The sequence below is a fragment of the Cimex lectularius genome, unplaced genomic scaffold (genome assembly GCF_000648675.2).
Source record: "Cimex lectularius strain Harlan isolate CLEC.00 unplaced genomic scaffold, Clec_2.1 scaffold210, whole genome shotgun sequence".
NCBI lineage: Eukaryota > Metazoa > Arthropoda > Insecta > Hemiptera > Cimicidae > Cimex > Cimex lectularius.
The window spans coordinates 778080-795844 of record NW_019392884.1 but is presented as its reverse complement, the minus strand read 5'-3'; the positions used below and the strand labels follow the sequence as shown (position 1 = coordinate 795844).

At 30.9% G+C, this 17765-nt stretch overlaps 1 protein-coding gene across 1 annotated transcript in view; it reads right to left on the bottom strand.

The window, feature by feature from the left end:
• LOC106673984 (rhodopsin, GQ-coupled-like) overlaps positions 1-17765 on the bottom strand; it is a 48343-nt gene that overhangs the window by 19485 nt on the left and 11093 nt on the right. The window contains exon 5 of the mRNA XM_024229046.1: positions 277-485. Coding sequence (XP_024084814.1) covers positions 277-485 — 209 coding nt within the window. The remainder of the gene's footprint in view (positions 1-276; positions 486-17765) is intronic.

Here is a 17765-nt window from a genome sequence, read left to right as displayed (position 1 = left end):
CGGATATATAATAACAATAGGATCATTGATTTTAGATTTATATTTTAATTATTTTAAAATCATTTCTAATGTTAATTGTAATTGTACTAGTAAAACTTTTTGGTATTCGAACCCACGACGCTGCTCTAACCACTTGAGCTAACATGACATCAATCCACTCGTCCTCGGAGACGAACTCCTCATCACAACCTATATCCTTTCTAATTTTCCTTCTTTTTGACATATTTTCAGTAATAACCTATATACATTCTTCTAGCGAAATATAATTTAACGTACCTTGGCGAAGTAAGCCGGCATGGCTGTGATCCAAGGGTTGAGGATTCCTTCGGGGCCGAAATGACCGATGAAGGTGATGACCGCGTAGGGGGTCCAGGACAAGAAGAAGAAGGCGATGAGGATGAAGATTATCTCAGCAGTCTTGAGACTGGTGCTATGGGCGTTGTTTAAACTTGTGCTCTTTCCCACTCCAGAGTTACCGGAACGGCCTGGAAAAAGAAAGAACAATTAGATGAAAATTACTTTTTTTGAAAAAATTTCATTGATCCTAATCGCTATAACTTACATTATATTACAAACTGAATATTTATAAAATCCAAAATGTATAATTAAAACGAAAAGATAAAATAGTAAATATTCGATGGGATTATTTTATTGAATAATGAATATTCAAGAATAATAAACTTCTAGATTAAAAAATCAGCCTTATTGTTAGATAATTTTATGACATAAATGGCGTTCACTGATTCAAAGACCACCGGTCCTGAGACATTTTTTTCCACTGACATCGATCCCTATCAGCTCTTCATATAGTTTTCCGATCAGTGGGTCTGCGGATGTTTTTCTTTTGAGCTCTTGGATCCTCAGATTTCCTTGAGCTGACCTTTCAACATGAAACGGATCGATTTTCTTTTTGCTCCCAAATTTTGGTAATACTCTTTAAGAAAACATTTTTTTTCAAAATCGTAAAAAATTTCCAAAAGGTAAAATTGAAAAATTGTCTTCCCAGTAACATTGAGAAAGCTAAAGGCCCGGCCTCAGATTTTCTTGAGCTGACCTTTCAACATGAAACGGATCGATTTTCTTTTTGCTCCCAAATTTTAGTAATACTCTTTAAGAAAACATTTTTTTTCAAAATCGTAAAAAATTTCCAAAAGGTAAAATTGAAAAATGGTCTTCCCAGTTACATTGAGAAGTCTAAAGGCCCGTGAAACCAATTCGATTCCAAAAATACCCCTAACACCTTCAATCAAGCTCGAAAGCAGGGTTTTTGAAGAACTTTAGCGAACGTGTTAATTATTTTTTATTATATAATGACTTACACAAACATAATACTGCATAATTTATTTATTTATTTGTTTTTTTTTTTACTGCGGCTTCCGACATCTAGGTCACTTCAGCCCACAACTAAGTCTATATTCTATTGACCCTTTCAAACACTACATTCATACAAAAAAATACATTCATACACATAAATACATCCATACAGTACACTCATTCCGTTTGGTCGGTGGAGTACTTGATATTCCTCCAACGACCTATACTTAAACTAATCTAGATTGGGGTCGATGGAGTACTCTTATGTCACCCTTACCACTCGCCATTCACGCTAATAAATACATGCACTCAGACAAAACATATAGACACACAACCCATAAGACATATTGTATACAATAAAAAAACCAATTTCCCCAAGAAAGCGGAACAGGAGACCAAGAAACCCGCTGCAGTGTTTGAATGCCATTTTATAATTGGATGGCATGCCTACACGCTCCCTGTAGAGAGCCAAGGCATGACATGTTTCCAGTATGTGGGACACATCGAGCAACTTTTCCCTGCATAAGGGACACCTGCGCAGGCTTTGGCCCAAAAGCGGTGCCCGTGTGTCAGCCGCGTATGGCCTATTCTTAATCGCGTAAGGACGATTCCTTGTTTAGGGCTCAGGTTCTCGGAGGGCCATCTACGAATCGTGCTCTTGACGCGCAAAAGCCTTTCGGACGACCCAATTTGAGTTAGTTAATTATTTAAACTTTATGATTACTGATACATATACAATTTTTTCCCATTTTAATTAAAACCTTACAACTTTTAAAATATTAAAATATAAAGCTTTTTATTTAAAACAACCTCACGTTTTATCTATATTTTTATGTATTTTTAACAGAACTTAAAAAATCAGACTACCTTAATAAATTAATAATAACAAAACGGGTTATTGTACTTTTATAAATCATCACAAAACGAGATTTTTATATCAAACCGATCATTTAAATTTGAAGGAATGAATTTTAATTGTATGGTAATGTTATGTTTAATTTATTATATGTTATGTTTAACTCAAACCATCAGCATTTATGCAAATTAGTGCTAATTCTAAATATTTAATGCAAATGTAGTAGGCTACTTGACAAAAAAAAATTAAAATATTGTCTTTTTGAAGAACATTCTGTTTGTACTAGGAGAAAAATTCTATTATAAACAATCGTAAAAATAGTTTTCGTCGTCTATTTCAAAATTTCTCGAACCCAATCCCGTTCGGGCGAAAATCGACTTCGTGCTTTAAATTATGCATGGACTTATCAGGACCTGGAAATACCAAAATACAAGCAAGTGCATTTCGAAAGCCCCCCCTCAAGGGAAATGAGAAATTTCAACAATGTTTGGTGAGAATATAAATGTCTACTGTGTTTTTATCATTTCTGTACATATTTGACCAATTAGAAAACAAATGTTTTTATTTTGAACAAGACAGTTTTTGATGAAAAATAAAACAAGGGATTGTTTCGTACACGGTGTAACTTGATGTCTCGATTTAATTAAATAAAGTCCAGTAGAAGGAGGGGACATCAAAACATAATTTAATATGGCGATATTTACGAGAATAAAATCTATCATATATTTATTTACAAATACCTGAAATTTCCATAGCATTAATTACAATAAAATTAATTACAACGTCCTGGATTCCTTTCAAACATGATGAATAATATCTTTAAAAATGTATTTGGTTTTAACATAATTTAGACCGTAACGTAGATTTAGCTCCGCCCCCAACATAAAAAACCCATCAAACCAAGACCAAAATAAACATTATTACATATGTTTAATTGGTATGTGTACAAAATTTAAATAAATAATAAGCCTAATGTACAAATGATGCCATGACAAAAATAACAAAACGCCTAGGCCCAGAGCATAACTAACCTGACAAAATTGCCTGAATACGCGTAATCGTTTAGAAATTACACAAAAAGCATATTATGAATTCTCTTGAAAGAATAATTATGGATTCTATTCTTCATCTTAGGATAACCTTATCACTAGAGAAATACTAAAACAATTGCCAAAAAAGAGTATCGTTAAACTAATATACCTATGTAATGCTGCAGTCAGACTGAAATATGTTCCCAGCATCTGGAAATTCGCAGAAGTCATTATGATAAAAAAATACAGGAAAACAGGAACGAGGTCAATTCATATAGACCAATATCGCTACTACCGACAGTGTCTAAACTCTTCGAAAAGTTGTTATTAAAACGAATAAAACCCATTGGTGAAAAAAAGAAAATCATTCCTGACCCCCAATTTGGATTCCGAACAAGACATTTAACAATAGACCAAATTCACCGAGTAATTGACGTAATAGAAAAATCTCTTGAAGAAAAACAAATCTGTTCTGCTGTCTTCCTTGATGTCTCACAATCATTTGACAAGGTCTGGCACGAAGGACTCATCAATAAACTAAAAGGTGTACCAAAGCAGTATGTCGATATTATCAGTTCCTACCTAACTGACAGACTGTTTAGAGTCAAATTAAAAACAATAAATGAAGGAGTGCCACAAGGTAGCATATTAGGTCCACTGCTTTACTTGTCATACGCCAGTGATTTTCCGAAAATAGATGGAGTCAAAATTGCAAGTTTGCAGATGACATAGCGGTGATATCACTAGGACCGACTATCACCCATTCAACCAAAATCCTCCAAAATGCTTGTAATGAGATAAACGAATGGACGAAAAAATGGAAATTCAAGGGAAATCAGCATAAATCAGTTCATCTAATCTTTATAAATAAAAAAGTGGACCATGTTCCGTCGCTCACAATCGATGGAACATATATGCCATACAGCGATACGGCTAAATATCTGGGAATGACCTTAGATGCCAAGGTGAGATGATAAGACGACTATACTAGTTGATAGGACGCGGCTTCAACCATACTATACAAAATAAAATATTATTATATAAACAAGTCATAAAGCCTATGTGGACATATGGTATTCAACTATGGGGTTGAACCAAACAGAGCAATATCAAAATCATACAAACACTCCAAAATAAAATCTTACGTAACATGGTCAATGCACCTTGGTACATAAGAAATAAGGACCTACATAGGGATCTTAAGATCCCTGAAGTCTCGGCGGAAATAAAAAGATTTGCCGCCAAACACCAGGCTCGTCTCAGCCAGCACGAGAATGTGGAAGCGACCAAACTCTTACATAACCGAAACATGATCAGAAGATTAAAAAGAACAAAGCCATATGAACTTGTGTAGTTAAAAATGACTAGTGAATACTGAAATGTTGTTATTGTACCAATGGGTTTATAAGAATGTAAACATTTATTTATTCTATAATATTAATGTAAAATTAATGGTTGGTCTAATAAGACCAGTTTTAAAAAATAAATTTAATTAATAAAAAAATGACATGGCAAAATAACAAGACCGGAGCATAACTAACCTGACAAAATTGCCTAAATAGGCGTAATCGTTTAACAATTATACAAAAAGCATATTATGAATTCTCTTGGAAGAATAATTATGTTTTTTATGTTATCCTTAACTCAGAGGTTCATGAGTTGTTATTGACAAATATGTCCTATATGGGTACTTTTTGTGGGAAATTGAAACTTTATAGGTCTCACGTTTCTAATCAAACTCAAATTACTAAAGTTGCTTTTTCTGGTATTGTTACATCATATATTTATTCTGGTATACGACAAGGATCAATATTAGGGCGAATTCTGTTTCTTATTTTTGTAAATAATTTGTTAAAACTTGATTTATCTAGTAAAATATTTATTTATGCTGATGTAACTACAATGATTTTTCTGGAAATGATTTAAAACGTGTTGCCTAATATTAAAAAAATGAATTGTGCATTCTTGGTTTTCGAATAATTATATTTTAGTTAACAAGAATAAAACTTATTTAATCTTTTTCTTTTTTTAGTAGAAAACTTATTCTGGAAGAATGTAAAATTTATTTTCATACTCCATTGACTGCTCATATGTCTTATTGGTATTTACTAATAGAAAAAATATTTGGTCTTGGTTTTTTATTCTAATTTAAGTTTCATATTACTTATTGATTTAATTATTCGTACAATCTTCTAGGGCTTCTCGCAAGTCCTCTACTTGTAAAGGTTCGGCCCCCAAAATTCTTTATTATTTGAGTGATAGATTTGTGTGTTCAAAATCAAATAAGAATTTCAAATTTCGCTAGACTTTTTTTCTCTTAAGGTTATACAGAATTTTGCAACATTCACTTTCATTTAATATGAAATATCAATAAATAACTTTGGCAAAATGTTAAGAGCACTTAGAAAATTGTACGAAGGTTCAGAGGCTACAGTCTGGAATAAAAATGGCCTGACGGAGAGTTTTAACATAAACATGGGAGCTATGATGATTTGGTGTTAATATAATGGGAAAATGTATCAGGTTACTAGCCTTTGCTGATGACATTGTTGTATTGGCTTCGGATAAATTAACTTTGCAAAAAATGATCGACCAATTTGAAAGATATTGTTTACAATGGAATTTAATTGTAAACATGGATAAATCCAAAATAGTAATTTTCAGTAATGGTGGAAGAACTGCTAAAAATGAGAAATGGTGGTTTGGAAACAAAAAAATAGAGGTGGTAGGAAATTACAAATATTTAGGTATAACAATGACTTCAAGGGGGTCCTTCCAGAAATATTTTGAGGGAAAAGGACAAAGTGTAAATTTATCATTGGCTCCCTCCATGGCATAATGTCAAATAATAAAATATCTTTTAAATCCAAAATGGTTATATTTGAAAGTATTTGTAAAACGTCACTTTGTTATGTAGCCCAGACATAAGGGTGTGAGCAGCTGAAAGGTGTAGAGCAAGTGCAGAGGAATTTTTTGAAAAAAATGTTTAATCGCATACACATAGCCATTTTTTGTATTAGAGCCTGAGTTGTTTCCGGTTTTTGTATTTATATGTATCTTAAAACTACATATAAATTATTGGCGTAAATGTCTCAGTCTACCATCAAAACGGTACCCCAATTACTTTGTAAATCAAATTAACCTTAAAAATGTGTATTGGTTTGAAGTATAAAAAAAGTTGGATAGGGAATATGGAATAACTGTAACAGAGTTGATAAGCACAGATTGTAAAGTAGAACAAATCCTTGAGAAGGTGAGGCTAACCTTAAAAAACAAGTATATACAGAAAGTTCATTTATGTAGTTTATATAAGCAACTGAATTCTGTAAATAAATATGTAAATTGTGACTTAAGAACTGATCAAATTAGTTGGATTTTTAAAGCTAGATGTGAGTTAATCCATCTAAATAAATACTCATTCAAAGTGGTATCTAACTTGTGTTCGCCCTGTAATAGGAAAGAAGAGCAAAACTATTTTGCCCTTTGTGGGTGTATGTCCGATCTTGGCAGAAATCAGAAAATCGTTTTTTCATGTTGAATCGAATGTTTGCTTTAATTTTGTTTCTATTTTGTGAGGTGATGATGGTATGAATATCCTCGGACAGGGTTCTTTGAGTTTTCGATTCATTTGGGACAAAAATAAAACTAATTCCCAGAAAACTACCGACAGGCGACGTTCCGAAACAAGGAATAGCAGTAGAAGGGGTTTCCTGGTAATGTAGTAAAATCGGACGCTCAATCCACTGAAACGTGTACGATTAAAATATACGCCGTAGTAAAATCGGACGCCGACCCCACTGAGAAGTGTAAGACTAAAACAGTCTTTAAAATATACGAATGCATTCGAACCCGTGACCTTTACCTTACAGTGATGAGCGCCGTGTCAAAGACTAAATCTTGCGGCCACCGACGCCCCCCTTTTATTATTATTACATTAATAAATAAATTGTAGCGATCCCTTAAAATCTTTTTTGAGAGAGGTTTTGCAAATTATTTTTCCGATTGATCAAACAGAGAATTCCTCAGGGAATTGAGCTCTTAAAAAATTCACGTGAAGGAGTTCGCTCCGTTAACTTTTGGACAGGCGTTTTGTTCTAAAATCGACCATTTTTGCGAGATTCTAACGCGAATTTACGAGTGTCGTTTGACCCGTTTTCCTGTGTTGCTTTTTAAACCGAAGTCCAATATTCGTTTTCTAGAGGCTTTTCAAAACGACGCCTATGTTTAATTTGTGAAAAAGCCCCATCGGCTCGGATGGGATCTTTATCGGAAAATAAATGAAATAAGAGAGAGTATACCGATTTCAACATTAAGTTAACATTCTGTTCAATCTCATTTCATTAACTCTCATTTTATTCATATGAATTTATCATACAAAATCCGATTCACAGGAAATATTGTTAATAAAATCACCTATAGAAAGTAATAAAACAAAAAATAATTGAAGAATACAATGGTAAGGTTCAAATTATTTACATCATAAATCAATAATGAAGCATTTTTTTGTAAACGATCAAAGATAGCATAGAAAGTGAAATATACCAACCTTCTCGATTTATAACCACAATTCAACGAATTCCCTGATATAAAAAGCATGTTAATTACTGATTAAAATGTTTAATAATGTTATTTTAATATATTGACAATTAAGCTTACTTACAGGCTCTTTAGAAATAATGTTTTTCAGCGAAGGACAAAGTAAAGTTTGTAATATTTGTAAAATACCTACTCAAATTAATCTACTAATTATTATATTTACACGGATGAAGAACACGGGCCATACAGAGATATTTCAATTTTCATGGTAGAAGAGGTAAAGCAATTTTCCGGTTTAAAGAGAATTTACAGGAATAATCAATAGAGGGTTTGTTTTCATATCAAAATGTACCTACGGAGTACAAAAAAAATAGAGTATTGAAGACCTTAGTTTCAAAATTGTTGTAAAATTTGATATTTAACGTAAGGTTTTTTGTGTTTCAATAAATAAACTTGACTTTAATGCGCGAATAAATCTGGCAGCAGACCAACCAGCTCTGGCGGACGAGAAATTCTGATAAATGGAAACATAACTGCGGTTATCTTATAAACTACCATTATTTTCGTTGATTTATAACTATAGACTTTAAATATTTAAGAAATCGTAAATATTTTTCCTTGTATTTATCTATTTAGTGTCAATGTATGAGTATTGTGTGCGGAATTAAACTAAATAGTACGTAAAAATAATCTCTCGCTTTCACTCTCTCTCTTTTTCTTTCTCTCTTTAGGTAGATGTTGAGAAAAAGTAAGAGACATATTGAAAGGGTAGTTATAGGAGGAAAAGAAGAGAGAGGAAAAAACGAGAAAGATGTGTGCTACAGAGAAAACGTGAGAGGAGAAAAAAACAGTGAGATTAAAAATAATTGATTCATAGATAATTAGATATGTAAATTGATAGATGATTGATAAACATATTGACAACAGATAGATAGGTTTGTGTGTTACGTTGTGTTAGATACAAAAAAGAAAAAGGGAGCGAGAAAGAAGGAGGGAGAAAGAGTAGAAAGGTGTGGAGAAAGAAAAAAGAAGAAAATAGGGCAAGACAAAATAAATAGACATAGATTGAGCATTTAATTTATAATGTTGCGAAATTTGGATACTTAAAATCTTAGATAGAGTAACAAAGAGTAAGAGAGAGAAAAAAGAGATTGAAACAGAGCTAATGGGATAGGGTAACCGGAAGAGAAGAAAACAAATGGACTATGCAAGAGAATATTCATAAATGTCAACAAAAAGTTACTTCATTTTAAAAGGCCTCATGGATAGAAATTTATGTAAAAAAGGTGTTTCATTTTAATGAAACGGCATCAGTTGGATCAGTTAAAAAGGGAAAAAACGATATGAAAAATTACCGTAAAGTGAAAGACATTAAACATAAACCCTTTCACGTGTTTCGGAATTCATAATAACAGTCAAAGTACAACACTGGTGATTTGTTTATTGCAATGAGCGAGCTTTCTCTTTTTTTTTTTTTTTTTTTTTTGCTTTTTTTCAAAAATATACAATCCCTTGGTCAGAAAGAAGCAGATTGCTTTAATTAAATTTTTAAATTTTTATGTGCATTTAGATGTGAAAATTATATATCTATTACATGAAGAAAAGACGGTCATAAACTCAACTCACTAGAAATAGCTAGAATTTATATAAAATAAAACATTTTTATGTTTTAAAAGTTTATTTATTTTTTAGATGTTTACGCTATTTTTTTTTTTTTTTTTTGAGACGATGGCCTTTCTTTGATAAAGCATAATATTTAATTCTTGAAAAAATATGTGTGTGTTTACCTTTTCCATTAAAAATAATTATTTTGATTTTTTACAAATTATATTAACTATGTTTGTAATCATGTTTCTTGAATTTTTATTCAATTTGCTCAAATAAATAAATATAATTATTAATTACGATCAATTACCAGCTTGAGTCTGTATGATATGGGAGGTTTAGCCGAAAATTAAATAAATAATACATTTGTTTAGCGAAGCATAATCAAGAAAAGAAAAGAACAGAAAAACTGGTTAAACAAACGTAATTAAAACCGATGTGTAGATAAATTGAGCAAAATCTCATAAAAAATAGAGAAAAAGTAAATTTTCAATCGAAAAAAGTGTGACGTTACTAAAAAGTAAGTCAAGTAATACTTGTTTATTGAGTTAATCTAGACGGGAATTATTCCTATTTCCCGCTAGTTTTTAGTTTCTTAAATTATTTACTTTGCACTTTGCAAAGTTTTGTATTTGTACTCGTATCTGTCAGATGTTTATTCTTGAAAAGAAACAAAGATTTTGTGCATTTGACCCCATTTTTATTATACTTTCTAACTTTGGACAGTGTTTGCTTTTTCATGGTTGAACAATAGAAAAATATTTTTCATTCTGAACTCTGTTTTATTTTATTAACCAATTTTTTTATGACATGTTTGACCAATTAGCTTAATAACAAGTCTCAATTAGTAATTCACAAAAGTACGAAGAGACAGATTATTACGTAAAAACGAGTTAATGTGATTAAAAGTTTCGTTTATAACATGGCTGTACTTTAGTGCAGCAAATTGACTTTCGTCACAAAGTTAAAGGACTACATTTTTGTTTCTGATTTCCTTCCAATTAGTGCTGTAAATGTAATAATCACGGAGAACTTAGCACGAACCTCTATTTTTTCACTTGTGAGTGATTCGTCTTAATTTGATAATCTGTTCAAATTTAAAATAAACACTTACTAAAAACTGTTTTCTACCATCTAAATTTTTTCGTGTTTAACAATATGAAGACTTCTAATTTAGAAATATTTTTTATTGAGTAGAAAGAAATTAGTTTTTCTCTATGAAAATGTAACACTTCGTATACCAAAAGACATGTACAAAAAAATAATTTTTTTTAAAGCTCATTTGTACGTATGTCGGGTTCTAATGCAGGGCGCTGCGGCCACCGACGCCCCCGAAATAAGTTTTGTAGACCAGAAGAAGGAAAACAGGGTTTTGAGGAAAAATACATAAAAAAGTATTGGTTGAAAGAACTGCAAATTAATACACTAATTACAAAGCTATATAAATTATACATAGGGTTTTCATCCAAAAGAGGATTTTTCTAAACTAATCACTACAGAATTTTATAAATAGTTCATACTCAACTATTATTAATTTTTCAATCAGGAAAAATAGTAACAAAGACGGAAAAACAACAAATTTCATGGATAAAAGGCCCTTTTCTATAATATATGTTTAGTTTTTATTTTATATTATAAAATACAAAAGTTAACTAAATCCATTACTGATGGATTTATGTTTGTTATGAGATTGTGAAATAAGGGTTGATTAGATTAAACCATACCTGGGCTCATTGTAGCGAAGATTATCAAAGTTTTGATGTTTGTAAAAATTTGGTACCAACAATAAATAATACGTGGTCTCCTGGGGGCAAATTGAAATTAATGCGTTACAGTTTCTCTTCTAGTAACACACCTGGCCGTTGCTATTATTTCTAAAACTTCGCTTCTGTAATTTTCAATATTAACGTACCTGCAGGCTTCGAAAATGACCCGGGTGCTGACAATCACAAAAATCCCCTGTATCCAGCCACCGAGTTTGGCTCCACGGATTATCAACATCATTTAAATCCCCAACGCAATCAGTTTTTCATTAAAAAACCATTCACATTCCCTTTCATTCTTAAATAATCAGGGTGGTCAATCACTCTCTACACATACCATGTAAATAATTCAATTGAGATCCTCTGATCATTAAGTCCGGATGTTAAGTAATTAAATTTTATATTTGATGTTACATATATTTTTTTAATCAAAAATCTGAACAATCACAAAGAATACTCTCAGTTCTTTCGTGGGACTTTGTAACGTTAATTAATCACGAAAAAGGCTAAGAAATATCACTATTTTTAGAACAATATATTTTCAAGTACAGTGATATCAAATTTTCAGATCATCAAGCACGATACTGAACATGACGATTCTATAACAAAAATATATATTTTATTAATTTGCTCAGAAAGGGTGCGCACAAAGAGGGAAAAAAGGCGAACGAAAAAAAGCCTTTTAGGTTAAGTTGTTAAATTTAAATTATTTATTCACAAAAGTTAAATTAATCCATTATTGGTTTCTTCACGTCAACTTCACGTTAATATTTCAATAAATCGTTTCGTTGAATTATGCTAAGATATTCTATATAATTCTAATAAATATTTATTTTGAATGATAATTTATTAGCACCTTATTTATTAGTTATTAGTTAGTTATTATTTTAAGTTAGTATTGCAATATCTTTTTTATCTTGTTATTTCAATGGAATTAAATTTACCTTAGTTATCATTTCAAGAAATTATTTTCTATGGAACGATTTTCTATATGAAGGTGGTTATGTTAAACCCGCATGTCTCGACAGTCGTGCGGAATGGTTGTTCTCCAATCCAACCGTCAACATGGCAAAAATTATCAAAATTTTTATATTATTTTATAAATTTACTACTTACACTAAATGATTTTAATTTAATAACTAAACTTTTACTACTACCACACACGAAAATTTATATTCATTTGTAAAATTATATGCGAAAGAAGGTAAGATCCAGCAGCTTGCAACTGTATACTAAATGAGACACATACAACTCAATGCTGTAAACTGGAGTTGATAAGGAAGAAATTTAAGAACAGATGTACATAGATAGATTACGGGCAGTCAAGCTGCGACATAACCTCTAAATGTCTATGTTTTTAACTCCATGCTGCGAATGTCTAAATTGCCTAGTGGCCCCAAGAACAAATAAGGTGGGACAGGAAGGTACAGAACGAATCGAACATGCTGACCAAGTAGGTAAAGAAGATGATCTCAATATAGATCGAAACGTTGGCACGATAAAGAAAATGTTTTTCTGAAACCTACCTCACACCAGACCGCATCTCACGATTTCTGAATAATCATCGATTAACGGTCACTAATCACCACACACATACTGTAGAATGTACTTAAGTTGGAGCTGAAAAATTGGCTTGAGAAAAAAATTGCTATGTGATTGAAATGTACTTGTGTGGAAGCCGAGATCACATTGGGCGAGTGTACATCAAGCACATGAGTCCTTTTTTATGTAGCACAACGGCATCGCATGCTTAAAAATCAATCTTTTTACGTCAATTTTATGGTTTTCATTGAAATGAAAAAGTTAGTGTCACGAGCAATATTCGAACCCAGGACCTTCGGCTTAATTAAGAGAAAGAAGTAATTTGGTCAATAGACCACTAATTATAATGGATGTTTGCAAATGTTTTACATGCGTATAGGTACATTGTTTATATACGAGTCATCTCTCCGTGGAAAATTAATTTAATTCCGTGCTGTGGCCCTACAACTAAAATATTACTTGCCCCAGACGTTTTAAAGGAACAATTTTAATTTTCCTTTTATATTTTATTACTATTCAGTAAAATAATTAGGGTAATTAAAAAAGATACCTTCTAATAAAATAGTGTAAAATAAACAAATGTTTTGTTTTATTTTTAATTTAAACTTTTATTAAAGTTAGGAAATGTACAATTAATTCAAATAAGTTTACTTTAGAAATGAAAATAAAGTTTTTTTAATTACAATTTGAATAATGCGGTGTAAATTATCAGAAACGAAAAAAAATTATTGATCTTATTTAATAAACGCAAAACAAAATACACTTATTTTTTGGTAAAATAAAAGAAATTGAAGTGAACAAAATAAATTTAATGGACGATCATTCAAAGGAAATCAGGAAATCTGTTACTTCGAGCTCCTCTATGTTTACCTTTCTTTTATTTTCATTGGTACCAATCTTTTTTCATTAATTAATTTATTTTATTAATCTATTTTTGTTTATTTATTTTAATTTCATTTTAATTGATTTTTTTTTTTTTTGGACTTCTGTTTGTAAGAGATTTCACATATCTATATTTTTTGACTTAGTTCCTCAACAGCCATCACATTACCAATTCGTACAGGTGTGCCAATAACGTTTGTAGTCATGACCCATACAATGCGACGAAATGTGTTACTTAAATGCACTGTTGGATTCAGCAAGTGTCTCATCAATTGTTTACACCATAAATCGCCATAATCCACATATACTTAGTGCATAGAGAGTTTTAACAAACAAGATTTTGCCTTTGAAAGATCTGGTTATTTATTATATTTAAGAAATCCGTTTTACCAAACAAATATAAAAAGTTCAGAAATGCCAAATCCCAACCCGAAGTTCTTTGATTCCCAATATTTGTCAACTGAGTGCAGTATCTCAAATTAAAACACAAACCTAAAAACAAACGAATTAGGGTTAGGATTTAAGAAGAGCTCAAAAATGTTGGATTCATTTTTAAAACAGCCAGATAGTTGGTGAAAAATTTAAGTGGAACGATACAGAATTTTAATTAGAGCAGAGTGAATAAAAAAGTAAGAAATACAAAAATGTTACATTAATATACAATTAATATTTTATTAATTATTTAGAACGAACATTTTTTTACAATTTTAACTTTGATGATATTTTATTGCCATTTTCCAATGTTATAATAACGTTACAAAATCAGGAGAGAAAGACAGATACATAGATCGAGGAGAGAGAGAGAGAGAGAGAAAATGCAAAATTGATTTATTATTTATTAACTTTTAAGCCCGTATTTTTTCATCTAACCATCAACATCTTCTCTAGTGCTTAATTGTGCTGTTAATGAGCTCTCTATCATTAGGGTTGTTATTTTCGTAAATTCAAACAGTCCCAGTACAGAATTTTATAATGTTATCTAGTTTGTTCGACTTACTAGGTTTAAATTTATTTACAAAGGTTTCAAAATTCATATTTTAAAGGTTTAAAGAGGGTTAAGAGTAAACAGATATGATTTTACAAATAAAATTCATTTTGACCTTCTTTACTGAAGGATGTTTTCGTTTTTGTAACTTTTGGTATGTTTGATCTCATTTAATATGATCTATTTTAATTATCTAGCTACTTTAATAAAAAATCTAACTTTTTATTTCGCTTATTATATATTATTCCGTATTATAGATTAAATAATTATCTAGAAATAAACAACTATATAATATTTTTGTATTAAGTTTAAAACTTGGGCATCGATTTCTTTAAAACGCAATAAATTATGGGAACTGTTAACTTTATCATTATATGTGTAGAGATTAGTGACCGTTAATCGATAGTTATTCAGATATCGTGAGATGCGGTCGGGTGTGATGTAGGTTTCAGAAAAACATTTTCTTTATCGTGCCAACGTTTCGATCTTTTATTGAGATCATCTTCAGAGCTCAATAAAAGATCGAAACGTTGGCACGATAAAGAAAATGTTTTTCTGAAACCTTCATCACACCCGACCTCATCTCACCATATCTGAATAGTTATCATTTTAAACGCGCGCCTGCCTCATATTCTCTATCACGGTCAAACTTTTAATATAATGGAACATTTTCTAACTTCTTAGAGAAATATTTCCTAATAGTCTATCTCATCTTCTCAATTATTTAATATTTCCCCAAATATTAATCGTGTACAGTATTTAGAATTTTATATAATATTTAATTTTGGATGTAATTGTGCAAAGTCGATTGAAATTTTGTGCAAGGTGAAGAGATGTTTAATCGCAATGTAAACGTTTTAGTTCATCACGGGACTTGATCGGATTGCTTTTCAATTGTTGATTACTCTTAGGTTAATCCGCGATTCATATGTACCTACGAGATAATTATCCCCGAAATTAGTAAGCCTGATGAGTCCACGCCTAATTTTAACCCACAATATCCAAACAAGATTAGATCCGTAGGTTAGGTTGGGATGGAAGTCATTTAAAAAATTTGTGCTAGCGTCGTTCCAAAGTCCAAATGACTTGCTATCAATAATGTACGTTAAATGTAATAAAAATTTTAAATGTAATTTCTTCCTTTTCTTTTTGTTGGATAGGGATGACAACATGGATTATAAAAACTCAGTAAGCTTTTCCAACTTTTTATTTTTACGTAGATGCATTTCGAGGCTCTTTCCGCCTCCTCCTGATTATATTTTTCTAAAATTTGTATAAATCAACGATAATATAAATGGATTTTTCAACCTGAAAAATATTTAAAAAACCAACTCGATCTTTTGGTTTTGAGTGCCAATACATCATGGCCATATTTTTTAAAATTATTGTCTCTAAATATGCTAATTAAATTTTGGTTGAATATCACTTCTTTGTCTTTTTGCACATTTTAAATTCACCTTAGAGACTGAATAGGAGAACAAAAAACACGACATTTCTAAACTTACATACATGTGTAGTAGAAAATCAAAGTTTCACCATCGAATTGTATAAAAAATTCACGACTAGCAATAGAATACTAATCTCTTTATCATCTCATCCATTTCAACAAAAATATAATATACTAACGAACCTAGTCAGAAAAATGTTAAATATTTGTGATAGATATTCCATAAAAATAAATTAAAAGCTATAAACAACTGTGTGGTGATTAGTGACCGTTAGTCGATGATTATTCGGAAATTGTGAGATGCGGTCTGGTGTGATGTAGGTTTCAGAAAAACATTTTATTAATCGTGCCAACGTTTCGATCTTTATTGAGATCATCTTCAGGACCTAGGATTTATCAACATTGTTTAAATTATACAAATGCATGTAAGATGAGAAAAAATGAATTTATACAATGATAGAAATTTTCTATTCAATCAAAGTATTTCTACTCACTCAGTGTTTGTTTTCTGCGTAGACATTTTGAGTTAGTAGAAATATTTTGAATGAATATAATTTTTTTTTTGCGTTGTATAAATTCACTTTTTTCCATATCCTACATGTATTTGTTAAATTTAAACAATGTTTGTAAATCCCATGTCCTGAAGATGATCTCAATAAAGATCGAAACGTTGACACGATGAAGAAAATGTTTTTCTGAAACCTACATCACACCAGACCGCATCTAACGATTTCCGAATAACTATATACAACGTTAGTAGACAACAATTATCCTACAAACTTAATCAACACAATTGTTCAAAAAGAACGTAATATATATTCAATTAATTAATGTTTTTATGAAAGGTTTTAGTTGAAATGAAAAAAGCTAGTGCCACGAGCGGGATTCGAACCCCCGACCTTCGGCTAAATACGCCGCTGTTCTACCTCGTGTTTAGCCGAAGGTCGTGGGTTCGAATCTCGCTCGTGGCACTAGCTTTTTCATTTCAGCCAAAACCTTACATCAAAAGATTAAATATTTGAAAGAAGTAATTTGGTCAATAGACTATTAAATATAATGGATGTAATATATATTACAATAAATGTAATGGTGCAATACCAAAAGTAGAAAAAACAAAAATCTAGATAGTAGGTATTAAATTATTGTATATATCGAAGATCTGACAGAAAGAAACATTAATATATTAAAAAAAGAAAAACTATTAGAAAACATATAGAAAACAGCAAGTTATATATGTAATTAATAAACAAAGTAAAATCTCCTTCCAATATTAACGAGCGAACTGACAGACTTTGAAAATTTAATGTAATTTATAAAATAATATGTTGCTGTAAAAAACGTGTATATAGGCAAAACCATACAATTGTTAAAAATTATAAGGAAACAACATGAGAAAGATGTAAATAATAAATCGAAAACAACAGGTCCATCAAAACATTTAATAGCAACAAATCATGTAATGGATTTTAATAATATCAAAATTTTAGATTAAGAAAATAATAGCAAAACTTAGAATGTTTGGAAATAATATATATCGGGTTGTCCGGAAAATAATGCAGGATTTTAAGTTTTCATTAAAAAAAATCTATATAAAATATTCTGTTTACGTTTACAGGATTACTCATTTGTATGAATGTCAACACTTATTAATCCTCTTCCAAATGATTTGTTTGTTTACCTCTGTAGCATTCCGCTACTTGGAAATAATTCAGTCATCCTTATAATGTCAAAGCGAGAATTTCGTACGATTTTCTTTTACGAGTTTAAACTCGGCCGAAGCGGAGCCCAAACGGCTAGAAACATT